Source organism: Rhipicephalus microplus, chromosome 3, assembly GCF_043290135.1.
Source record: "Rhipicephalus microplus isolate Deutch F79 chromosome 3, USDA_Rmic, whole genome shotgun sequence".
In the NCBI taxonomy this organism is placed as follows: domain Eukaryota; kingdom Metazoa; phylum Arthropoda; class Arachnida; order Ixodida; family Ixodidae; genus Rhipicephalus; species Rhipicephalus microplus.
In genome coordinates this window covers 61,629,992-61,656,639 of record NC_134702.1, presented here as the reverse complement: position 1 = coordinate 61,656,639, position 26,648 = coordinate 61,629,992, and the positions used below count along the sequence as shown (strand labels likewise).

The window sequence follows — 26,648 nt, the reverse complement described above, 5'->3', positions numbered from 1 at the left end:
TACGTTGGTGTGCAAATCACGGTGATTGTAGGCGGCAAACCGCACACAATCATTGAAGATAGCGGAAGCCGATGTTCTAACGCCCGCACTGGTCGGCTTCTTCTTCATCCCATCTCAGAGCGTAATCAAAAAAAAAATATCGAGAAGTTCCACCAGACCCGTGGGATAAAAGGGAGGGCTATTTTTTTCGAACGTACACAAGATAAGGTGCGTACTCAAATGTTATGCTGCCGCTCTAGTGCAGTCGTCCACCAGGTAGACGTGGAGAAAGCACTAGATTATGTCGCGCCTAATACTTTGTTTGTCATCTAACATAATGTTAATGTTTTTCCGTCATCAGAGAGGCAGTGACCTTGGCATATCAGAACTGCACAACACGTTCAATTGTTGATGAAAATTTGGGGGCCCCTATTCCCATGATGCGTTCTGTGCGTCAAGTCTGCCCACTCGGTCCTTTTTTATTAGATAGATATTTACGTAGAACTTATGCGTTTGATTTGGGCATACATTAAATAACCCGAGGTGGTCTGAATTTCCGGAGCCCTCCACTACAACGTCTCTCATAATCATATTGTGGTTTTGGGACGGCAATAACGGAGAATGGCCCTGCCACGGTGGTCTAGTGGCTAAGGTACTCGGCTGCTGACCCGCAGGTCGCGGGATCAAATCCCGGCTGTGGCGGCTGTATTTCCGATGGAGGCGGAAATGTTGTAGGCCCGTGTACCCAGATTTGGGTGCACGTTAAAGAACCCCAGGTGGTCAAAATTTCCGGAGCCCTCCACTGCGGCGTCTCTCATAATCATATTGTGGTTTTGGGACGTTAAACCCCACAAATCAATCAATAACGGAGAACGATAAAATACGCAGTTTTATCTCGGAAGTCAAGCTCCGGGCATACGCACATGATATCGCAGTGTGCTGTACAAAGAAAATGTACAGAACGTTCGAGATAAGCGTGGTAAAAAGTGTCTGTGCGCGCGCGCGCGCGTGTGTGTGTGTGAGAGAGAGAGAGAGGAAGACATGTATAGCAGAGGTAACGGGGCGAAATGCTTTGGGCTGTAGCACGGAAGCTAACCTTCAACGCCGGAGTACTTTGCCTCAGTGCACCAAATGGTACACTGCTGCAATAGGTCGACGCCCTTGTCGTCCTTGTCGTAGTGCGTACGCGGGACCCTCGACCAATCGCGTATGGCGATGGCGAACGTTCTATTGTGCGGCATAAGGGTATGCAAGTCCAATAAACGTACGTCCCTTAATTTCAATGATATTCCCATGGACGTCCACTGCATGTACTGCATGTACTATAAGTGCAAGCCCGTCCTTTGTCCGAATGTTCAATTTTGGACCTCCATCGAACGTTTGACAGATTGCCATTTTTTTTTGCGCATAAGTATTCTACAGACGTCCAGGGTGCAGCTGGCGGATTTCTAGGGATCTTTATCGGACGTACGTATGTCCGAAATTGGCATACCGGTGGATAACCACGGAATTTTCGTGGCCCATTTGGCATTCATTTGCATTCAATTACATGGCGAGCAAGAAAAGAAAAAAATGTGCTCTTATATATATGTTTTGATTACACAATATAATATGTAGCGTTCAAAAACAACAATTCTAGTCATAACATGCATATATGTACGTACATCTGTTTTATTTGCCGAAGGTCTAGATCGCCTGTTAATTGATATTAAATTTAAAACAATGTTCACGTGCATAAGCACAGGCAAAACATCCTAGAGTGGGGTCACTATTTTAGCCAGACTAGCATAAACTATTCGATAAAGTTGAGCATAAAACTTCGTTTCCACTTCTGAAGCGTGTGAATCAGTGACTAACAAAGAAGTCAGTTTTTCAGTCTCTGCGCGCTCGAGCGTGAAACAAGAATGTGTTCTAAGTCCTATTCTATTTGCAACTTACCTGAAGTTTTTATTTTCTTTTGTTTACCTTTGTTCACCGTCCCGGTACATGTCTCTTAGATTACCAGTACAGTTCTTTGAGGGCGTGGCGAACAATGGCGATTGTGCTCGCCTGCGCCATCGGTAGCGTGGCCGAGCGGTCTAAGGCGCTGGTTTAAGGCACCAGTCTCTTCGGAGGCGTGGGTTCGAATCCCACCGCTGCCATAATTTTTTTTGTGAGAGTCTTGTTGAGGTGTTGCTGTGGAGTAAGCTCCTTTCTGTCAATATTAAATTTTACATGAGCGATAAACTCCGTGAAGAATATTCCAAGTGTAAATGTTTCCATTTATCACTTCTTTGCTCCTCCCCCACTAAGTTTCTCTTCCTCGTACACACACACGTTTCCAAAGGAGATTCGAAATATTGGTCGGCATAAGGCATGCTCAAACCAGAGTTAGTATCAATAGGAAAAACAGGGCCGACAGGGCGCCGACATGGACACAGCCATCACCCGGTCATTATGGTATCTGGTATAGAGAACGTGCACTATTCTAGAAGGTTTTACAACAGTATTGAAAAAGAAAGCAACAGGGGAGATGCCCTGACATTACTCGTCGTGAAGCTGTAGTGAGGCCAGTCGGCGGTCATATTCTGGGCGATTCCTCCCATCTTGTTTATATCCGAATGGAAGCAGAAGACGCGACCCTCTCTCCGTCTAGAAAAGCACGTTGGCTGCTCGGAGCTCGTGTCGTGACGATCCAAAAGCAACGAAACGGGGCTCATCGCGCTAGGCCAGCGCGATACCTCTGGCGAAATCGCTTCGTCCGGGCACTAGGCCAGCGCGATACCTCTGGCGAAATCGCTTCGTCCGGGCATTAAACGGCAAGTAAGAGCTGGCCTAGAAGGAAGCAAGCACAAGTTAACGCGCGTGCTAGATGCACTGACGACGGCGAGTGCGGTGCCATTTCAATGTTTTAGGGACAGTTATATTCACACACTGAACAGACAACACGATCGGCTGTGCGCCGTCTTCTATGGTTGCATTCCATCTCTCACGCGGATCCCCGTGCCCGTGTTCCACGTAAAAGCTCACCGGCGCCAGCACTGTGCAGCCGCGGTGACTTTCTGCACGATGCAAGTGACACTCGAACGCGGTTGTTAATGCCGAAAGGGCGAGAATAGCAAGCGAAACAGAAAAGGTGTTTTAATACGCATATGCAAGTTGTTACTACACACATCGAACACGAAACCATAGACATATGTTCACATGAAGTCCTGAGTACAAATGTTTTGTTTGCTGTCACAAGCAGGGACACTGCAAAACCGTCACTGACCTGCAAGGCGTTCGTCGTGGTTTCGTTTTGTCGTTGTGCCCGAAAACATTTTCGCTCAGCATTTCAAAGACTATAAATACTCCACCCACCACATGGTGGTGGTGGTAGTGATAAGAAAAGGAAAAAGGCACATAATTTCTGCAGCCCAGTCGGGAGCACGGTGCGGTGCGTAGCACACGAATATACGCGCTAGTTATACGCACTGTTTAGGCCCCGGGGCTAACATGTGTTATGTAAACGTTACTAGGAGACAATAACCAATGGTATAAGACTTCGTAGCAACAACGTGGCACGAAATACGAATATTCGTCGCCCCGGGTCCGTACGAGTCCGACGATCGCGCCACCAGAGAACACTTACCACTTTGGCACCACCACAGCAACGAAACCCATTGCGTAACCCCGTAACTATAGCAACATGTGCCTTGTAGATATGGCCGCCATGGCATCATTTTCTCCACACTTTTTCCCGGCTGGACATGCAGAGTCCTCTCATTCCTTCTTCCGTGGTCCTTAGAAGTACTAGAATATCATGGATAGAATATGCTGCCATTGTCGTTTCATTCTTGCTCGGGTAATTACTTACAGAACGGCTAAATGTAGCGCCATGAAATGCTTTTAGAACTGAGAGTGTAGACCGAACAAGGACGTTTTCAAACATATTAGACACGTGCGAACAGGATTTGACGTTCATTTGGAATACTTTAATGAAAGATTCAACAAGCATTCAATATCGCGACCGATATTGCGTTTAGAACAAGTGGTTAACGATTTAGAGTACTTGGTACTCTACTATGAAAGAGCATAAAGCCATCCTTTGGGTCTCACACTTGATGAGGCCGTGTTGACAAAAATTACGCCGTGAACGACTTCATGACGATGAGCGGCCGATATTGGGCATGTGAATCGTAGTGCATTGTCGTCTGCGCTTTATGTTGACATGTGCTTACATTTCTACTTTACACGACCTCACTAACCCTTCAAGCATCTCCAGAGTTAATAACGTTCTAAGAGTAGTGTAGCGATATCTATGGCAGCGTCCTTGCGTGTCAGGGAAGTTTTTGCTAAAAAAAATCTCCGACATGATGATCAATGAACCAATCATATGTTTACTAGAAAGCGAAGGCCCCTCTAATGGTCTCCAACGGTCTTGCACGAGTACACGTGACAGACCCTACAAATGACTGTCTTCCCATATTTCAATTCATATTCTTTATTTTTAGGTACGGTATTTTCGTGAGCTACCCAGACAAGCATGTTCTCAAGTGTTCTTTTTCGTGAGACACCCCATGCTTTCACCATGTGTTGAAACATGCCCGGGCAACAAATTATATCTTACAATCAATGTACAGGTTTTAGTCATTCTGGAGATCGGCGCCGCCATGTAGTTAGAATCCTAATGCCAAATCCCTTCCAAAAATAACCCATATATTAATATTGGTGAAGCATCACCTCAAATGACAACTTTAGCTGAAATTATGTACACAGCAACCCCTTGACAACTACAGCCCACTAGGTGAGGTGCCATCGAGACCCCCTGCTGTTGACCATGTCGCGCACAGGTGTTGTTTTCTCATTACCATCGGTCAGATTAATTGAGTCTAGCTAAACCTTCAAATTTACACAGGATGACAGCAGCAACATGACTGGATGCTTCGTACAAATTTATTATTTTTTTACAGCTGGAACATTGATGGTTGAAGATGGAAAAGAGGGTGGAAGGCAAGGCAACAAAGGTAAAATACTACATTACCCGAAATGCGAAATATACATAGTGTGTAAGAAAAATAAACATGCACATAAAATATCAAACAACAAAACGAGAATCTCTGCCAAAAAACAGAAAGGAGACAACAATCACGACAGTGATATGATCGCTATAAATACAGATGGTGTGCAAGAGCGAAAATACAAGAAAAAAATGCAGTACGATATACAAAGGTCTTCGTTTTATGTACAAAAATGACACAGGCAGCCTTTGAGCTAAGTTCCTTTACACACCTGTACACACTGACCATTCTTCGCGTGCTCAGTGCAACGTTCACACCGTAACCACTATTGAGCATTTACCAAAAGGCAAAGCTATACCAGGCTCTGTCCTAGCTTGGAAAAAATTGCATACACCTTGTCATGCTCAGTACTATATGCAACAAAAAAATCTATTGCATCATTTAACAACTGGGTAGGTGGCTCAATACATGCTACTGACATTCTATTTATTTCAGCCGGTTTCATACTAGTCATTATATTAAAAGGCTAAGTGCTAATCATCTCTTTCTTGTTGCAATGAATTCTAACACTTAAAACATACAAGCAATGACAGTAGTATCAGCGTCACAGCAGATATATTAGTAGTAGATTGTGGAAGCACGAATAACTACCAATTCTTGCAACAAGATTAGGATGCCTGAAATACAATTAAGCACAATTCAAACAGTTCACTGGAAAAGAAGTTCTTTAACATTTATGTACAGTGCTGAAGTGCTAGCTCTTTTTTTAACCATTCTACTACATAAACTACCAATATGGCAGAAGCATCAGTTGGACCTTGTGTATTTGGCCCTACACTCGGGCATCCTGAACTACAGTTTCCAGCTGGGAGAGCAACACTTCACCCATAACACACACGTGCACCAATATGCTGTCTTAAATACGTGCATTGTAAATTTACGCACGTCCAACAAATGTTTCGCCCCACACTGCATTCACACTGTATATTAGAGTGCAAGCATATCAGATGCATAGCATAATGATTTCTCTAGTGCATTTGCATATCAAGAGAATTACAAGCAACTATCTACTACATCTCAACTATTCTACTATGCCTGCTACACTTTCATTCACAAAAGCTGACGAAATGCCATTGGGAAGAGCATAGCTTGCAGCATGCAGGCCTTCTACGACGCTAATATATTTGACTTCTTATGCTGCAGTGGGCCTTTGTAGTAAAACAGTTTTTTTGGTGAATATAAACATGGATGAATTGGGGCTGGAAGTGTTGCCTCTGGGCAAGGTTGTTCATACACGATTGAAAATACCACATGCAAATTAAAACAGCCTTCACAGCTCAAATGACAACACTAGAATTTTCTACACTAATATGCACACTGCCTATGATTCCACAAGAAGCGTCTCAACAACAGGCAGTGCCACATTGCTTTGCTTATGAATGCGTGGCTCCTCGTAGAAGGTGTACAAAACTGAGGAAGTATGAAACAAAAATTGTGCTCCTGTCCCTGGCATGAAGGTGTTAAAATGTAGCAACACTAATAATTACTAGGATATATATTTCAGTTGAACATATTAGCCACAGTAGAACTTTATTTTTTTACACTATTAAAGTTCCGTGTAGATATAGCGATTTATGCATAGACGAATCTTAGTGATGCAAAAGGCACCCTAGTGAATACGATTTCTGGACAGGAGTGCTACCTCAGCACGTGTGTACTGTCATGAAGATTTCTTGCAAAAGGCAACACACAATGGAACTATTATAACAGTAAAATAAACCTATGAAAAAAATATAACTTGAGTAGAAAAACATGTTTTTCAGTACGGGTATTACAATTTCATACCCACTTTCTCAACATTTCATTCATCAAATGCAGCTCCAATTCAATGGTTTAAAATATTCCCCCAAATGCCTAACTGCAGTGCAACTAAATTATTTCATCAACAATGTTTACATTATAAAATGGCATCTTTTTTTCGTTAATTCCTGTTCATTGCTTGCCTTAGTTGCCACAAACAGAATGCCTCAAGATACAAGACTCAGCAAAATGAGCAGCAAGTTCCGAGAACCAAAAATAAAAATATCCGCAGTCAATTGAAAATACTAAAGGCTAAAAACATGTTCTCATGAGCGAATTACTTATCTCAGCAGGCACAGAGGAAGGGTCTCATTTGGCAGGTATGCCGCTTGCAGTGAACTGCTTCTTCTGCTTTCACAGAATCTCACTTTTTGGGGCCTTCCACGAAACCAGCAGGGGATGCAGGCAACGCTCGGGTTGATGCCGGCAAAGACGAATAAGTGGCAAAAACTCGGCACGCAGGCAAATGGCTCTTCCGACAAGTGTTCTAGTGGTATGTACAGTAATGGAGGACCTCTTCGCTAGAATGCAGGCGAGGGCGCTATATAAAACGTACTGCTTACTTATTTCACTAATACGATGGACAACAAACAAAATTAAAAGGAATGCCTCCAGTCACACAGTGTTCCAAAGTCGTTCAGCAGTACTGCAGACACGAAGCGTAAACAAAACGCAGCGCTGTGACGTGACCATTGCATCTGGCAGAGAGCCACTACGTGATTTCACCCATCGTGCATAAAGGGCCGTGCCATTTCCCAACGAAGCCATCACTGTCTTTTTAGTAACACTTCTCAACAACTCCTGCGAAGGGAACTTGCTTGAGACTGTCGCCCTTCTTCATTAGCAGTTCTCAGTAGCCCGTCAGATAAGTTCATCAATGCTCCTGTCCAACTTGTAAGGAGAGGAATTGTTTTTAATTTACTCCATCGAACCAGGTCCTGAGCGACTTACGAGTGACAGCTCTGTCGAGGAACAGCCCTTAACAGCCCGCACACATTTACAAAATAATACTGCAGGAGCAGCTAAGGAGTGCTACACAAGCGCCATGAAGACTTCAACTGAAGCGTGGCACAACCCTTCAACTGGTAGAACTGAGGAAGAGCATTAGGAGAAGGCAGATCTGTTGCAACACATGTCGACACTAATGCTGTGATGCAACATAGCGGGTGCTTCACAGGAAATGCACAATTACACACCATACCATTATACACGGATACGTAACCACAGCACGCTCATAGCAGCAGTGAACAGTGTCTTAAAATTAGGACTGGGTTGCAGTATCAACCACCATTTTGGAGTGTCTACAGCATTTGGTAAGACACAGCAGCTTAAAACGATCGACACAAGTCCTACACTTCAGCCCAATCGTGCTATCTTGGTGAAGCTGAATTCCAACATTCTTTCATCCCGAGAGTGCTTATTATAAAACCTAATGTGGCCTGAATGATGAGACTCTATACAGGATGACGTAAATCACTGGATGTGTCGCGTATCTGAGTGGCATACTGATATAATGAAGGGCACAGGTTAAAAAGAAAAAATATTTAAGTTCACAACGACTTCCCATGCAAAATTTGATAATCACACAGGTGGCGTCCTCCCTGTTCTTCCATGCTGCTCCAGGAACACCTGTGATGGCTTCGAGATGCTAACCCTGCATCCGACTCCTATCCGCACTGTTAGCCGAGAACTGGCAGAACTGCTATCACTGGCACACCACACAAACAGGTTTCTCGGATGTGGCAATGACAACACCTGCTTCCCAAATGAGCAAACCACCATTTCTTCCTTTTCTCTTTGCAGCAGTCATGGCAAACAGGCAGTACCACTACAATGCGAAAGACCATGACTACCAAAGGAAGGCTGCAGAGGGCATCGGTCGAAGTTCCACGATGGAAGCCTTTCCTGGTGCCGTTACAGTTTCTCAGTTTATGATACAACAGGCCTGACAGATGTGAGTCAATGATGCCTAGGTCTGCTGATTGACGGTCAACCATTTGGCAGCAGACCATCATTGGTAGCCATGTCCAACTGTTCTTTGAACTCTGTGAAGAGCCGCTGTAGTCGCAAGTTTGAGGCCAAAAACGGCAGCACCTCTTGCAGCAGCCCGCGTTTGTCCAAGCCCTGTGAGAAGCATAGTTTGCCCTGTATTAACTTGCTGCTAAAGTCCTTAGATGAGAATTCCTAATATACAGCTAAACATTTTTTCATCATTACTGCTATTCTCATTTTATGTGCTATTCCCACTTGCCGGTGCCTTCGACCATTAAACAGCTGGATTTTCTACGCGTCTCAGCTAAGTTGGGGCTCAACTAATTGCATTTCAATCCATAAAATTCTGAAAAAGAAAAATGCAATACAGAATCCTGCTCATCTTTAACGACTAATCTAGTTGAACTCAGAATGATGAACATGAGACATAAATGACTACCAGGCCAACCCTGAAAAAGCAAAGCAACCCATTCGATCTCGCAATAACGAATTCGTGCTATGACAACATTCTCGCAACAACAACATATTTTGCTGTCCCTATAGAATTCGATTACTCTCACATATCACAACCAAATGTTGCCAACTTTTAAACCAGCAGCAAAAAAAATCTAAAGGTTGTTTATCTGCTCACAAAAGGTCAGCATACTCGTCAATGAGTTCAAACCTCTCTGCTTTCTACTAAAGCTGCATGAAGTACCGCATAAACCGGAATATAAGTCGAGATATTTTCAATAAAATAATAAGCTAAAGTCGCCCCTTGTCTTAAATAGCGGTGTCTAGCGGAAAGTGCACCGCTGTCTGGCAACGTGTGGCTTGCATGTGCTTGAGAAGCCGGACGTGGCCATATCCGCATCCAAATCTAATAGCAGGCAGTTTTTTCTCTCTCTCTGCCCGTTTTCTTTGTGTTCATGATTTGTTTCCGATCTGTTCCGAGTTTTCACTCCGCTTGACATTGCGCTACATCTTTAGTGGTCTTTTTTTTTTTTCGTTCACTGAATATGAGTAGTGGTACGAGGAGGCAGTACTCTGCTGTGTGTTAAACAAGATGTTGTTGAGTTTGCAGAAGCGAATGTGAATATGGCAGCTCAGCGCCGCTTTGGTGTATTGGAAAAAGCGTGCGCTATTGGAGGGTGCAGAAAGGGAAGCTGCAGATGTGCAATCCTCAAAAAATGTTGTTTCGTGGACGAAAGGCCGTTTATCCGCAGCTGAAGGATAAACTAGCGGACTTTGTGCGGGAAGTTCGTGCGCACTCGCTGCCAGTGACCGTGGATACCATTCGCAAGAAAGCTGTGGAACTCGCTCAAGAAGCTGGGCTCATGAGAGAAGAGTTTCGTGCACCAAACTTTTGGGTGCGTCGATTCATGCGATGCAAAGAATTTTCTCTCAGGCGGCACACATCCATCTCTCAAAAGTTCCCGGAGAAGTTCGAGGACAAGCTTATAAACTTTCAGCGCTTCGTGAACCAGCTTTGGGAGCAGAACGACTAAAGAGTGGGACAGCTTGGCAACACCGATGAGACCCGCGTGTGGTTTGACATGCCTTCATCGACCACGATCACGCAGCGCGGCACCAAGGATGTGAAGCTGTTGTCCACTGGCAACTAGCACTCGCGCTTCACCGTCATGCTGGCATGCACGGCAGATGGTAGAAAGCTTCCGCCCTTCATCATTTTCAAACGCAAGACAATGCCGAAGGAAGTTTTCCGCCCGGTGTTGTCGTTCGGGTCAACAAAAAGGGATACATAGACGAGGTCATGATGCTCGAATGGATAAGAGTAGTGTGGAACCGTCGGCCAGGTGCACTGCTGCGTCTTCGCAGCATGCTGGTGTTGGATGCATTTCGTGGTCAATTATCCGAGGCTGTGAAACGCGCACTCGGCGACGGGAAAACGGACCTCACCATGATACAGGTGGTATGACGTCCACCCTCCAGCCGCTCAATGTTGTGCTAAACAAGCCGTTCAAGGACCGAGTGCGGCTGGAGAATCGAGAGTAGATGTCCGGTGACAACCCCAAAACACCGATGGGCCGCCTACAGAAGCCTCCACTTGCGACTGTTTGTGGCTGGGTGCTTTCCGCCTGGCATTCCTTGCCAAATTCCATGGTGGAAAAGGCTTTCAAGAAATGTTGCATCAGCAACTCGCTGGATGGCACGGAAGACGACGCACTGTGGGAGGTGGCCAGCGACAAACTCTCGTCTTCAGAAGACAGTGGTGCTTCGTCAGACGAATAGGAGCAGTTGCAATGGTGGTTGAGCGGAGCTCTGACGGTCCGGTGCGCCCAATTCGCAAATAAATGTGGTTGGGCAGTTTTGGGTTGTTTTCCTTTTTTTTTTTCGTAACCTGAACTTGGGGGGTCGACCTATATTACCACTCGACCTATAGTCCGGTTTATATGGTACAACCTCTTAGTTTAAATGACAGGTCCAGCTCCAAAAGTAATCACACACCTCCGAACGAAAGGAATACACCATGTGACTTCACAATAGAAGACAACTTGCTGCATTGCAAAAGAAGACATTTGCGTCTGCTAACATGGCAAGGGTTGACAAGGCAAGATAAATGACTTTTGGCATTCAAATATTGTTCTGAACGTTTTCCCATGTTCTACTAGTGCATAATGAAATTTTTATTCTCTACGCTGATCATGTTACTACAGGGTGGCAATGTATGATCAGCTACATATTAAAACAACACTAAACAATGAACACTTATACCATTTCGTTTGATTAATATTGCTTGTGGCCTTACTAGAGGCTTGGCTATGAGGAAAGTGTCCAGATAAGATCTGGCAAGGCTTGACTGTCTGTGACAAGACATAGCACACTGTTTGCATACCAGTATAGTTGGTTCCCATGACTGCGAGTTGCCACCCACAGGACCAAGAAATTGCGTGCAGAGATCTTTTAGTCGGGTTTCCAAACCTGGAACAAGGAAGAGAGTTACATCAGAAAAAACACGCCACAGCTCCCAAACTGTAAATGAAAAACCGTCATAAAATAGCAACTGCATAAAGAAATTACATGAATGAAGAATCCAGTATCTAAACCAAATGACGCCACCTGAATTCACCTTCTGTTATTTTCCAATGTTACCATTCTGGGAGCACTGAAATGCGATTCCCAAAGTGTGCAGTGATGCAACTTGCTATCAATACAGTCGACGTTCAATTTCCTGGGCCCTCAAGGGACCGTGAAAACGTCCGGAAAATCGGGCAGTCCGAAAAAACGAATGCACATAAAAACGCACCTTTTTTTTGTAGGTACTTTTCACTGACAGAGAGGGTAACGGTCGGAGTACAAGATTCCCATAGCGATTCAGCCAATGCATCGTTTAAGTGGCTCCGACAAAAGCCGTTAAAAAATATAACGTAGTGGCCAGCGCAACCTCATAGGTCAGCACTTGGGCGCAAAGAAGTCACCTATTTTCTTTTGCAAGGTGTTCCCCTTGCTCGCGATCATGTCTGCCTCAATTTCAGCCAACGTCATGTTGCTGCTGTACACTGATGACAGTGTCATCAGTGCTCGCGTCAACTCCGAGCTCATTGGCTGTGTATGAGATGGCTCTTAGTTCTCGGTGTCAGAGTCACCGGAATCCACCGTAACTTGACGAATGATTTCGTCATCGGTCAAGTCCGCCCATAGCTCGAGGTCTTTGTCAGCGACGGCGAAGCCCTCAAAGGATATTCAGGTTGGAATGAACACGACAGCAGCACGCAGATCGTCGAAGGCAACATGCGCGGATGGCAGTTTGTCACACTGTCCACTTGGGGTGAGATGGCCAACTTGGCGTCAAGTGTGAAGCCCGTGTGGCGAAAACAGTTCCGCAGAGACTCTTGCATATTTGCCTTCCACAATTCTGCCAGCATACCTATGGCAGACCTGAGGTCATAGCATAGCTTTTCCCATCGTGAGCCTACGAGGGGGCTTTGTGCGCTTCTAAGGTGCGGACGAAGACGAAGGAGCAGTCGGTGCCATCGCTGTAATTGGCGAATCCGCTTGACGAAAAGCGCAGCACAAAACAGCTAAGAACTCGGTGGATGCTGAAGGTCGACGGAAACATGATCACTGAAGATAGCGCGCAGCAGCAAAGGATCAAGCACAGACATGACAGCAGAGCTGACAAAACAACACATGAACGAACACAGTGAGATTTGCCTTGGCTAAGCCGCTAAGCTACGGCTGGCAACGGATTTACACGTGCGGTTTCGAGGTTTCGGCAGCCGCGGCGTGGTGCGGCGATTGGCGGCGCGAGGATATGAAAATGACAAAAATGGCGGCGGCGTCGGTGACCTTGGGTCGGCAGATAACAGTAAAAAGTCTAGGAAATTGAATGCCGAAGGCTATAAGCGTCCAGAATTTCAGACTTTTTAATACATTGACTCTATGGTGAACGTGACGGTGCCACTGATGAGTCCGGGAAATCGGGCATGTCCGGAATTTTGGGCGTCCGGAATATCGGATGGCAACTGTACTGCAGCGTCACTTCAAAGCTAAGAAAAACACCATACAGTGGACTCCTTAGCTCGAAGGGGCAAGAAAATTTGTTCCATTTATGAGAAGCTTCATTTAAGCACAGCCCACAAAATGAATAAAATATGACTTTATTTCAAAAGCACCAACTGCATGTGGCTGGCTGAACAAAAACATTTTCAAGTACCATATACAATACTACTATAGTGTACTAAAAAGAAAAATGTTTCTAATATTGCTGACTCGGAAAAATGTAGGTTATAAAGATTGCTTGGACTCGTCCAAGCACTTTCTCACATAGTAGGAGTGCATTGCTGAAAGGCTGCGCAGGAAATTGGTGCCACCATCGTGTTCAATGTAGCTCTGCAACAGGATGACAGCATCTCTTGCTGCACTGTCAGCCACTGAAATGGGCTGGGGTCACACACCATCTCATTATCACTTGAGCATGGGTCCTCATCTTGAACTTCTGCTATAGCTTCCTCAAGGCTGTCCTCAAGTTGACGACGAGACGTCGATTGCAGTTCGACGTGTGTGGACATGTGCAATCGCTGGATTGGCATCTGTTTCATGGTTGCTAGACTGCCGTGGTCACTACTGCCGTTCGTGGATTTTGCCCGCTTTAGTTTCATTTAACCGATGTAAGCTAAAGAAAATGTTGCCAATACTTGAAGCTTTTTATGATTAAATACCGTATTTACTCGCATAATCGGCGCACTCGCATAATAGGCGCACCCCTAGTTTGGTCGCGGAAAATTCGATTTTTTTCAATTCCGCGCATGATAGGCGCACCCGAACTTGGCCGTGATCAGAAACGATTCTATCCCCCTGCGGTACAGTTGGAACGCGGTCCCCGTACTCTGAAGAAAAAAAGAAGGCAAATCGACGAGCAAATAAAGAAAATTCGAAGTGCAACGACCTAACCAACGTGTTTGTCGAAATAAAACTTGAAAAAAAAAAAAAGCGTCCATGAGCGGGAAAAAAAAACGGCTGTTCCATCAATTACTGATACCCCCCAAATCGCCGCGCTTTTTGGAGGTCACGTGTACAACGCCGGGGGCTCGATCGCCATCACCACCATCAGAGAAAAAGAAAGAAACGCCATTTTGCAAGCGATGTGCGTATGTTGTGGTCGTGTATTGAACTTTGGTTCCACCATGGGGAAGTACGCGAGCTACACGGCTGGGTTTAAACTGAAGGCAGTGCAGTACGCGCTGGAGCACGGCAACCGGGCTGCAAGCAGGCATTTCGGCGTTGGAGAAACCAGTATTCGGTACTGGAGGGACCAAGAAGAAAAACTTAGGGCGACGAAGAAGACACGACGGGCTTTCCGCGGTGCCAAGACCGGCAGCAGGTATCCGAACGTCGAAGAGCAACTGGTCCGGCATATACGGGAGCTACGACAAGACGGCTGTGCTGTGTCGTTAGATATTGTGCAGACTGAGGCGCGCAGAATAGCCCGAGCGCAGGGCATCGAAGCAAAAGAGTTCAAAGCCAGCTCTGGATGGACAACTCGTTTCATGCGGCGCCATGGCCTCGCACTGCGATGGCGGACCACCTTGTGCCAGCGCTTGCCCACAGCATATGAGGACAAAGTGGTGGACTTACACAGTTTTGTTATAAAGCTCCGACAGCAGAAAGACTTCATTTTGTCCCAGATCGGCAACGCTGATCAGACCCCCCTTTGCTTTGATATGCCGTGGAACACGACAGTGGAGGAGAAAGGTGCACGGAGCGTTATCGTCAGAACGTCTGGCGCTGATAAACAACGATGCACCGTAATGCTGTGGGTGACAGCGGATGGGCGTAAGCTACCGCCTTACGTTATTTTTAAACGTAAGACGCTCCCAAAGGCGAAATTCTCTCAAGGCATCTACGTCAGAGTCCAGGAAAAAGGCTGGATGAGCGCGGAACTCATGGTGGATTGGGTGAAAACAGTCTGGGGTCGGCGGCCGGGTGGTCTGTTGTTGCCGTCCATGCTTGTCCTGGGCAGTTTTCTTGGGCACCTAGTAGACCGCGTACGAGATGAGCTAAAGGAGCTGCGCACAGATCTGGCAGTGATTCCGGGCGGCCTCGCATCGATACTGCAGCCTTTGGACGTGTCCTTGAATAAACCTTTCAAGGACAATGTTCGAAGGCTGTACACCACCTGGATGGCTGGAGGACAACATCAGCTGACTCCAGGTGGTAAGATTAAGAGGCCGCCTGTGGAAATGCTGAAATGCTGTGCGCTTGGATCGTGGAAGCGTGGCAGGCGATCTCCGACGAAGTCGTCAGGAAAAGCTTCAAGAAGACGGGTATCTCGAACGCACTGGATGCGAGTGAGGATGACATGTTGTGGGGTGCGGATGATTCGGACACCGAAAACGAATCCCCGCTCGGCGAGCATGAATGTGTGATCGCCGACTCGGACTCCGAATAGGGAAAAGGAGGAACAGCTACGACTTTTGTGTAAATAAATTTTACGTGTGTGTGTGCAGTTGACGGCTCTCACTTGTTCATTAAAAGGTAAGTAGGTATGTTTGTTTTATGCTGAATTAATTGGTAAACAATAAAGTCGCCTTTTACTTGACAAGTGGGCAGACTTAAAGCACGAGAACTGAGTTGAAAAAATTTTAGAAAATTTTACCTCGCGTAATTGGCGCACCCCTAAATTCGAGCCGGATTTTCTGAAAAAAAAAAAGTGTGCCTATTATGCGAGTAAATACGGTATATAAGAGACCAACCAAATGTGCCTGGATAGTTCCATTTATGCAGCTTTTCCGTTTAACCAAGTTTTGTTTAATGGGAGTCCACAGTAATTATTCTAATGCAATGCAACCATAATTGTAACGCAGGGGCTGCTCTCCTGCCATGCGAAAATTAAAATAAAAACCTTGAATGTAACGTGACATGAAGTGGCAAAGAAATAGTACTCTTATTCAAGAAAGAAAACTTCGGAAAACTCTCTTTAGTCTTTGTCATCGTCAAAGGAGCGTGAGGAAACCAAGCTTCCCCAGTCACTCTGAACTTCTCAAATTAGTGTAGTTACTCGCATAATGAACCCGCCTTTTTTTTTTTTCCAAGAAATTTCATGCCAATTTGAAAGGAGGGCTCGTAAAGCAGGAGAAAAAAGTCACAGCAGTTATGACGGCAAAAATTTCGCATGACGGTATTAAGAAACTCGCTGTCCAACCACTACTGGCCTTCCATTCAGTGGCAGGACTACGAAGCCTCTGTTAAAAAACTTCACTCTGTACAAGGGGAAACTGTCCTTGATCTGGGCCACGTAATACACGACGAATTTTTTTCGTAGCCCGAAGCTCTTTTTGTTTTCTCCCGTAACAAATGCGCACGGATCGACGCTGTAGTGTTGGCCAGCCGCTCCGTTCTCATGCTTCAGTGCATGCTCTACCTACTGTAAGTTGAAAACCGGTCGTATAGATAATCTACCAACCAATCATGCCTTCCACAGCATTGATTGATATGTGGGGTTTAACGTCCCAAAACCACCATATGATTATGAGAGACACCGTAGTGGAGAGCTACGGAAATTTCGACCACCTGGGGTTCTTTAACGTGCACCCAAATCTGAGTACATGGGCCTACAACATTTCCGCCTCCATCGGAAATGCAGCCGCCGCAGCCGAGATTTGAACCCGCGACCTGCGGGTCAGCAGCCGAGTACCTTAGCCACTAAACCACCGCGGCGGGGCTGCCTTCCACAGCAGGGGTCTGACAAAGTTCACTATGACAAACCCAACAACAAGAATGGCGGCGCATGCCTATTGGGGGTGCACGTCGTGCCATCTGCACAGCAGGCGCCGCCGCGTTGTACCAGAGAATACCTATTGCGCTTTATCTTTACGCCGCTGTGCTTGCGTGACGCTATAAGCAAAGGTTTCTTCTGCGTTCAACAGATGGCACTCTGCCACAAAAAACACGACCTTTAAATTTTCACCGATGTCCTCTGCGCTCGCGCTGCTCGAAACTGTGTTGCACGGTTGTTAAACTATGTTTTGACTTTACTGCATCATTATTTTGTTATACTATAATGGCGTGATTTAACATTGTTTCGATAGTCAGCAGCACTGGCTATCTCACCGAAATAAAATGAACAGATACATTAAAACGTTTTTTTTTTTTTCAATAATCAGTGTGGAGGGTGGGTTCATTACAAGAGTAGTAAACATGTAAATCATCTTCCAAGCAGTTGAGGTCGTTAAAAAGTTCCCACATGTTTTCCACCAGAAAATAATGCAGCATGGCAAGAACTGGCAACCATCCGCCAAGCACAAAGCATCACGATCAGGTATGTGTGTTTCCATTCGACGTAGTAGTAATTTTGATTCAGACCTCCGACATACAAACACTGCCAACAGCTGCATGTCGAGTTACAGTGGAGTATCATCTGCGTTGCCAATGTGACCCAGTGCATGTTAGTTCAGTGGCCAAGGGTTGGCACCGAGCCCTCGGAGACTGCACAATTTAGGTAGTGCACGTTATCAAGGGTCAATTTCACTGTTCTAAAAGGTAACATGAGGGTCCATTGTAACAAAAATCTTTAAAAAAATATTGACTGCAATTGAGCAAGCACCGTATCCATGTAAAACGTATAACTAATAAGAGAAAAGATCACTCAAAAATATTTTAGACGCCATTTTGAAACTGCTGCTCATTCCCTATCAGAACTCATGATGATGATATATGGTGTTTTTTGGCGCAAGGGCCATTTGATGGCCGAAGAGCGCCAGTTCATGGGATAAGGAATGTGGACAATGATTGTGATTAGCGGCTGTATAAAGGCCATAAAATTCCTCGCGGTAAGGCGGGTAAAAATATACAAGTAACAAAATCATGACCATGCCGTGAAAGGTGTGTGTGATGCGAATAGATGACAAAAGTTGGTGATAATAAAAACGATGGTAGACATGTATGGCATTAGCACAAGTGCCTCACTCGTTCGTACCCTTGCGTCCAAGGGCCGTGAGGCAAGTGCTTTGTTGTGCAGCCACCGCAGCGAAAACCTCTCTGGAGAGGTCGTGCTACGGAATGCCCAGGTATACGACATGAAAATTATGAATTTCCTTCAAAAACGCTAACAATGATTTATAACTAAAAAGCGGTTCCCTACCAACGAACATTGAAGAGTGTAAAGGTATATGTTGTCGGTAGGGTAACGGAAAATGCTGTTTTCTTAGAGATTTCAAGTGTTTGCACTGAATTAACATGTGAAGAACTGTTAATTCTTCACCACATCTGTCACACAATGGTGGATCGTTACCGGACAAATGTGTGTGTCGTGTATGTGTGTCCTATCCTGAGTCTCGTTAGTATTACCTCTGTATGACGCGATTTTGATACGGGCAGCCAATGACCAAGGTGTGGCTTAATAATGTGTAGTTTGTTTTGTGTGTGTGTATCCCACTTGCTCTGCCAGTAGTCCCTGAGGTTTCGTTTGAGAGACGGCTTAAGATCAAGGGCCGGGATTGATATGGGTGTAGGGGCAGTGCTTTTGTGAACAAATGCAGCGAGCTGATCCGCCCTCACGTTGCCTTGAATCTCTCGATGCCCTGGCACCCAGCACACTACAACATGTTGGTTGAGTGTGTAGAGTGGGCATAAAATGGAGTAGAGTGAGACGAGAACCGGGTTTTTTTGTTTTTTAAGACTGTGCAGAGTTGTTACCACACTGAGGGAGTCTGTATAAATTACTGCTTTTTGTATTTGTAATTGTTTGATGTGTTTAGCCGCCACAAGTATCGCGTAAGCTTCCGCTGTGAAGATACTTGTGCCTGGATGTAGAGGGCCAGCATCCGAAAAGGATGGGCCGACAGCAGCGTAGGACAAAGAGGAGTTGGACTTAGAGGCATCTGTAAAGGACTCAGGACGTGTGTATTCATGTTGAAGTTCCAGGAAGTATGTTCGGATATGGGCAATTAGTGCATGTTTTGTAACTTCTAGAAAGGACACATCGCAGTCTATAGCCTGCCATTGCCACGGTGGCAGATATGCTACAGGAGCCATTAAACTGTGTTCAAGTGAGACTCCAGTTTCCTCAGCTAGACTTTTCAGGCGAACTGAGAGGGGCTGCCTCATCGAAGGCCTGTTTTAAAACAAAATCGAGCTCGACAAATCATTAATAGTAGAGTATGAGGGGTGCTTCTTGTCTGCTTTCACCTTAAGAAAATATACGAAAGACATGTAAGTTCTCTGTAGATGAAGCGACCATTCATTTGACTCAACGTAAAGGCTTTCTACAGGGCTGGTGCGAAAAGCATCCGTAGAAAGGCGGATGCCCAAATGGTGCACGGGGTCCAGCATCTTCAAAGCACTTTGAGTCGCAGACTGATAAGCAACGGACCCATAATCTAAGCGGGTGCGAATGAGACTTCGATACAGATTCATGAGGCATTGCCTATCACTACCCCAAGTAGTACGTGACAACACTTTTATAACATTCGTGGCTTTCAAACATTTTGTTTTTAAATACTTGATGTGCGGTACGAAGGTCAACTTGTTGTCCAAGATTAAGCCTAAGAATTTATGCTCGGCTTTGACCGACAGACGTTGCCCGTTCAGTCGAATGTCAGGTTCCGAGTGCATGCCTCTCTTTCGAGAGAACAAGACACACGTGCTTTTTTGTGGGTTAAGTCGAAAACCGTTTTCATCTGCCCATTCGGAGACCTTGTTTAAACCCAGCTGAACCTGCCGCTCACACATTGCCAAGTTGCATGACTTGAAGCCAAGCTGAACGTCGTCGACATATGTACAATAGAACATATTGCGGGGGATGGACAAGTGCAAGGAATTCATTTTGATGAGAAAAAGTGTGCAGCTAAGTACACCACCTTGTGGCACGCCTATTTCCTGGACAAATGTTTGGGAAAGAACCGTGCCCATTCGGACTTGGAATGTCCGGTTTGACAGGTAACTTTCGATTATGTGAAGCATTCTTCCGCGCACACCAAGGTGGGACAGGTCTCTTAGAATTCCAAAACGCCATGTTGTATCATAAGCCTTTTCGATATTGAGGAACACGGAGAGAAAATATTGTTTATGGACGAAGGCATCTCTGATCTGTGCCTCGATACGAACAAGGTGGTCTGTGGTGGATCTATTTTCTCGAAACCCGCACTGAAATGGGTCGAGCAAATTGTTTGTTTCAAGAATATGTATATGTCGGCAGTTTATCATTTTTTCGAAGACTTTGCACAAGCAGCTTGTAAGTGCAATAGGCCTGTAACTTGACGCTAAAGAAGGGTCCTTGCCCTCTTTCAAAATGGAAATAATAATAGCCTCTTTCCAGGAGGTAGGGATAGTGCCAGAAAACCAGATAGCATTGTACAAACAAAGTAAGGTTTTTCGTGTTTCGGCTGGTAGGTTTTTTAACATTTCATACACCACACGGTCAGAACCTGGGGCAGAAGTACTGCAGGAGTTTAGAGATGTTCGTAGCTCAGCTAGACTGAAACCTTGGTTATATGCCTCGTATCTAGTGGGTTTGTGTTCGAGTTTCTGCTTTTCTATTCTTGTTCTGTATTTTTGGAAAGTGTCAGTATTGTGGGACGAGCTGAATACCCGTTCAAAGTGTGCACCGAGGAAGTTTGCCTGATCTTCCAAGGTATCACCTTGAGTGTTTATGAGTGGAAGTGCGTGTACTTGTTTTCCTGCTATCCTACCAATCATGTTCCAGACTTTAGCCTCCTGTATGTATGAATTGATCCCTGACAAAAAAAATTGCCCGCAGCTTCCCTCGGGGGAACACTGAGGAGGATGCGGAGCATATAATTGGTTAACGGGGTGTTAAAGTGCGACTTACTTGGGTCTATGGCTAAATTGGTTAACGTGGTTGTGAAATGGGGTGTTAAATTGCGACTTACTTGGGTCGATTGCTAAATTGGTTAACGTGGTTGTAGGAGGGGGTGTTAAATGAGTGAACACGTACACACGTATGCGAAAGGGCGGCGCTGGTCGAAGGGACGTCGATCATTGTGTTTGTGGATTCGTTGGCATTCATTTCACGGCGACTTCGGACGTCGACGCGCCGTACAAACCAACGGACGAGCGGCAACTGAGCGAGCGAGCGCCGACCTTGAGTATATATACAGCGCGACGGCGCATGCGCTGTCAGCTGTCGAATGTTCTCGAAGGAGAAGCGCGCGCGCGGCACAGATGGCGACGGCGCGATGGCGCATGCGCTGTCAGCTGTCGAATGTTCTCGAAGGAGAAGCGCGCGCGGCACAGATGGTGGGCGACGGCGCGACGGCGCATGCGCGCGCGTCAGCTGTCGAATGTTCGAGAAGCGGTGCGGACGGCGCACTACAAGGCGCGAGTATAAGATGCTTCCGCATCTAAAAATTGCCCGCAGCTTCCCTTGGGGGAACCCTGAGGAGGATGCGGAGCATATAATTGGTTAACGGGGTGTTAAAGTGCGACTTACTTGGGTCGATGGCTAAATTAGTTAACGTGGTTGTGAAATGGGGTGTTAAATTGCGACTTACTTGGGTCGATGGCTAAATTGGTTAACGTGGTTGTAGGAGGGGGTGTTAAATGAGTGAACACGTACACACGTATGCGAAAGGGCGGCGCTGGTCGAAGGGACGTCGATCATTGTGTTTGTGGATTCGTTCGCATTCATTTCACGGCGACTACGGATGTTGACGCGCCGTACAAACCAACGGACGAGCGGCAACTGAGCGAGCGAGCGCCGACCTTGAGTATATATACAGCGCAACGGCGCATGCGCTGTCAGCTGTCGAATGTTCTTGAAGGAGAAGCGCGCGCGCGGCACAGATGGCGACGGCGCGACGGCGCATGCGCTGTCAGCTGTCGAATGTTCTCGAAGGAGAAGCGCGCGCGGCACAGATGGTGGGCGACGACGCGACGGCGCATGCGCGCGCGTCAGCTGTCGAATGTTTGAGAAGCGGCGCGGACGGCGCACTACAAGGCGCGAGTATAAGATGCTTCCGCATCTAAAAACTTCTGCCAGCTTTCTCCTCTGGCCTTCCGACGCGTTCTCCTGCCTTGAGACTTTATTTTCTTGAAGGTGTCAAGATTTTCGGCTGTCGGTGAGTTCCGAAATAACCTCCATGCCCTGTGCTGTTCCTTTCACGCATTACGACACTCTGTGTTCCACCATGGGACGTGTCGTTTGCCGGGCATTCCAGATGTTTGCGGTATGCACCTGGCTGCTGCGTCAGTTAGAAAAGCTGTGAAGTACTGCACAGCTTCATCTATGTCTAACCTACATATGTCTGTCCAATTCAAACGTGTAGTGTTGTGGAACTGTTCCCAGTCTGCTTTGTTTATCAGCCATTTGGGAACATGTAGAGGACATTCATATGTTGTTTGTGAACTCAACACTACAGGAAAATGGTCACTTCCATATAGATTATTTATGATTTTCCATTTCAGTAGGGGTAGGAGTGAAGGTGATACGATGCTGAGCTCTATAGACGAGTAAGTTTTGTTGGCAACGTTATAGTATGTTGGCTCTTTCCTATTCAACAAACAGGCACCGGAAGAGAAGAGAAATTGTTCAATGAGACAACCTCGTGCATCACAGCGAGAATCGCCCCACAGTCCACTATGTGCAATTAGGTCTCCAAGAAGCAAATAAGGTTCATGCAGTTCGTCTATTAAAGACTGAAATTCACATCTTTCAAGACGTTGGTGGGGAGGTACATACAAAGAGCAGATGGTGACGAGTTTGTTTAAAAGTACCGCTCGAACAGCCACCGCCTCAAGGGATGTCTGGAGTGGTAAATGTGTACACGCTACTCCTTGGTTAATAATAATGGCTACGCCACCGGATGACGCCATAGCATCATCTCGGTCCTTTCGGTATATGACGTAAGCACGTCAAAAATTTGTATTGGAGGATTTTAGATGCGTTTCCTGTATACACAGCACTTGAGGTGAGTGTTTGTATAAAAGCTCTTGGACGTTGTCGAGGTTTATAAGCAGGCCTCTGACGTTCCAATGAATAATTTGTGTTTCCACATTGGAAGTAAAGTAGTGCTATGTGTACGATGAGGGAGTGACTTGTTTAAGGTGAAAGGTCGAGCTCAAGTAACAGGGCTATTATCAGGCCCTGTTATGAGCTTTTTAGTTCTCTTGGCGCGCTCCAGAGAGCCGCGCCTCTCTTTTGGCACCAGGGGTGCCGCCGTATCCATTGCCTCTTTGGAGGCACTGGATGCCCGCTCAAGCGAGCTGGTTTTTCGAAGCTTGGGCCTCGCCTGGCGAGGTGAGGCCTTGAGACCCGAGGACCCTGGAGTCTCTGGTCTCTGTTCAATAGTAGGCGGAGTAGACTCAACTAATGCCGCCTTGGGGGCAGGCGCCACAGCCAATGGCTCGCTCCGCGCAGGCCGAAGGAGTGGCGAGGGCTGGTGCGACACTGCCCCCTGGCGCGCCGCATCAGCATATGTGGGGCCATAAAATGGCGAGACTCTTTTTCTTGCTTCTTTAAATGAAATGTTTTCTTTTATCTTTAAAGCGATGATCTCTTTTTCTTTTTTCCAGAAAGAACAGGAACGTGAGTACGCGGCATGATTACCGCCACAGTTCACACAGTGTGCAGGTGCTTCGCAGTTGTCGGACGCATGGCCCACGACTCCACACAGAGCACAAGTTTTCCGGCCACGACAGCTTTGCGAGCCGTGGCCATATCTCTGACATTGGAAGCAACGGCGGGGGTTGGGAATGTAAGGCCTCACGGATGTCTTTGTGTACCCAGTCTGAATGGTTTTCGGCAAATCACTCGAAGCAAAAGTCAGTACTAAGTGTTTGGTTGGTATTTTCTTTTGATCTCTTCTTATCTTAATACGCTGTACGTTTGTCACGTTCTGGCTTTTCCATCCTTCCAGAAGTGCAGCTTCGGACAGGTCAAGCAAATCTGCGTTTGATGCGACCCCGCGAGATGAGTTCATGGACCTGTGTGGCGTAATACTGATGGGTGTGTCTCCCAACGTTGTGAGGGTGTTCAGTTTATCGAATTGGTCTTTGTCACGTATCTCAAGGAGTATATCTCCGCAGACCATTTTGGTAACCTTGTACCCGGCACCGAGAGTTTCGGTTAAGCACCTAGCCACTACGAAGGGGGATACAGTTCTGGCTTGCTTGTTAGTTTTCTCGCAGTGTATAACGTGGAAATGAGGAAAGATTTGCCTTGGCCGGATGAAAAAATTGATATCTTCGGTGCGTACCCACTTTGAGGAGGCACGATCACTAAGTAAGGGGAATGCTTTGTGCATGCTAATTTTATGTTGTTTAGCAGCGTTGGCGGCCACCCACCACGAAGCCCAACGAGGGGACGCTGCAAGTTTGCTGATGCTGAAAGCTTGCAGACGTCAGCCGTACAACTCTTCTATAACCCAATGCGCCTAGGCCAAGGTAGGCTATTTGCACAGGGTTAACCCTTGCCGCCGAGAAAATTGGAAGTAAGCAGAAGAGAGAAGTAGACAGGAAAGCTAAAAAAGTAAGAAAGATGAAGATGTAGGGAGACAGAGATAGGAAAAGGCGACTGCCGATTTCCCCTGGGTGGGTCAGCCCAGGGGCAGTGGCGTAACTAGGGGGGGGCAAGGGGGTACAAGTGCCCCGGGCGCCACTAGGGAGGGGGCGCCAAGCCGAGTCCTCGGGTTGGCGCCCCCTGGAAAGGTTGTCAATGTTTTTTTCCGTAAAACCGCCTGGAAGGGGGGAGGGGCGAGGTTGTAATGTACGACTGGAAGTGGGGATGGTGGTGAAGGAAAGGGTTGCCGCAATGGCTTTTGCATCGGGAAAAGGATCCTCTATTTTCATTTTGCTGCGCTACCTCCGTGCCTTCCCATGACCCTCGGCTAAGCTTTGTTTTGTGCTCCGCAGCACTGGGTTAGATGAGTTTCAGCGAACCCCACCAGCCTCCCAAACCACTTACTGAAAGCTTCCCTGAAACCAACCACGTACGTAAACAAAATAAAATAAAAAAGTTCGAATGCACCTTTTTTGAGTAAGAACAGAAAACTCCAACGAAATAGCCGATCGTCCAACGACTAATCGTCCACGCAGCGGCGGAAGGAAGGGCGAATATAATCCGTGACCTCGGCACCAAAGGCTAAACAAAGGCGTTTATTCGCAGAGTTCTCTGGAGGAAAGACGGAGAAAGCGTGACACGACGGCGACGTTTGTTGATTCCCTGCATCGCGGGCGCCAGCAAAGCAATAGAAGGGCGGGGGTCAACGTTTCCCACATGCCATCCACCGCCATGGGCAGGTTCATCCTTTGGCCCAAAGAACACGCACCTGCGAAAAAAGCGCAGAGCGTAGTGTACCCGACAGCATGTGCCGACTGCCCCGCTTCGTACGTTGGAGAAACCAAGAACTTCCCTGAAAGAATGCGGCCGCACAAGGATGACCTCCATCAATGGAACAGCGAACGGAGCGAAACGGCAGAACACTCCGACCAGTTTAACCCCCATACCAGACCCGAGGGCGCGGTGTCTAGCTGGTTGCTTTGTTTTGTACTCACCCTGCATTCCTTGGGATGCACAAATAGCGCGAAAGCTTAGGTACGAGAAACTTGGGCCTGGGAAGCGCCCGTGCCGTCAAGATTTTTGCAGTGTGGACTGGAAGAGAACAATGACGGGTAAGGGACTTCCGGAAGTTTGAATAAAAAAAGAAAAATACTATACAAAAACGCGGGCGTAGCTCATCGAAATCAGAACTGGTGGCCCTTGGCCTCCGAAATGGCCCGCCGCGCGCCAGTAGGCAATCGCGGAAGCCTACATTAGCGCTTTTAATGGGGGGGGGGGGGATTTTGCACGTTTGTAACACCAGATGTTCCTTGGTCCACACCTGTCGTCCCGTGTTGGCCACCAAAAATCATGGCGCGTGCCTCACCGACGCCAGCGTGCATGGGCAGACTATCTACGCGGAAAAGGCCCATTCTAACAGCGTGCTTCTTCTAGCAAAGTAGATGCGCAAATTGTGTAGTAGTAGTAAATTAATCAGCCTTGCTCGCTCAGGAGCGTGAAGGCCGCCCACAACGCTACATATAAAATTTTTGAAAATATTTTTTTTTTACTTTTTGACCTTCGCACAAATAGTTTTCACCACCATGAGGAACTCAATAACCAGAAACGCAGCTGCCGTTGCATAGAGAAAGAAGCAAAATTTGTTTTCAAGACAGAGTTGATGGGTCTTATCAACTTTGTAGCAACTGTTATGTAGCAACTATCATAAAATGTCGCATAGTGAGACATTTTGCGAAAGTACTTTGCTTCATTTTACAAGTTTCATAGAATGTTACTTTATTGTTATTCAGTAAATTTCTACATACACGAAATTCATGCTCGAAATTTCTTCTTTGTAACGGTAATATTTGTCTGTTACATCTTCATGAACTTTCGAGAAC

General features: G+C 46.4%; 1 protein-coding gene and 1 non-coding gene across 2 annotated transcripts in view; one reads left to right on the top strand and one right to left on the bottom strand.

The window, feature by feature from the left end:
* The first annotated feature begins 2,038 nt into the window (after positions 1-2,038).
* On the top strand, positions 2,039-2,120 carry TRNAL-AAG (transfer RNA leucine (anticodon AAG)). The gene has a single exon. It is a non-coding gene; the product is annotated as a tRNA-Leu (tRNA).
* Positions 2,121-4,875: 2,755 nt separating this feature from the next.
* LOC119161117 (histone cell cycle regulator-like protein) overlaps positions 4,876-26,648 on the bottom strand; it is a 78,285-nt gene continuing 56,512 nt past the window's right edge. The window contains exons 22-23 of the mRNA XM_075889634.1: positions 11,647-11,732; positions 4,876-8,942 (exon numbers count right to left, since the gene is read on the bottom strand). Of these exons, the coding sequence (XP_075745749.1) occupies positions 8,808-8,942; positions 11,647-11,732 (221 nt within the window). The 3' untranslated portion in view covers positions 4,876-8,807. The remainder of the gene's footprint in view (positions 8,943-11,646; positions 11,733-26,648) is intronic.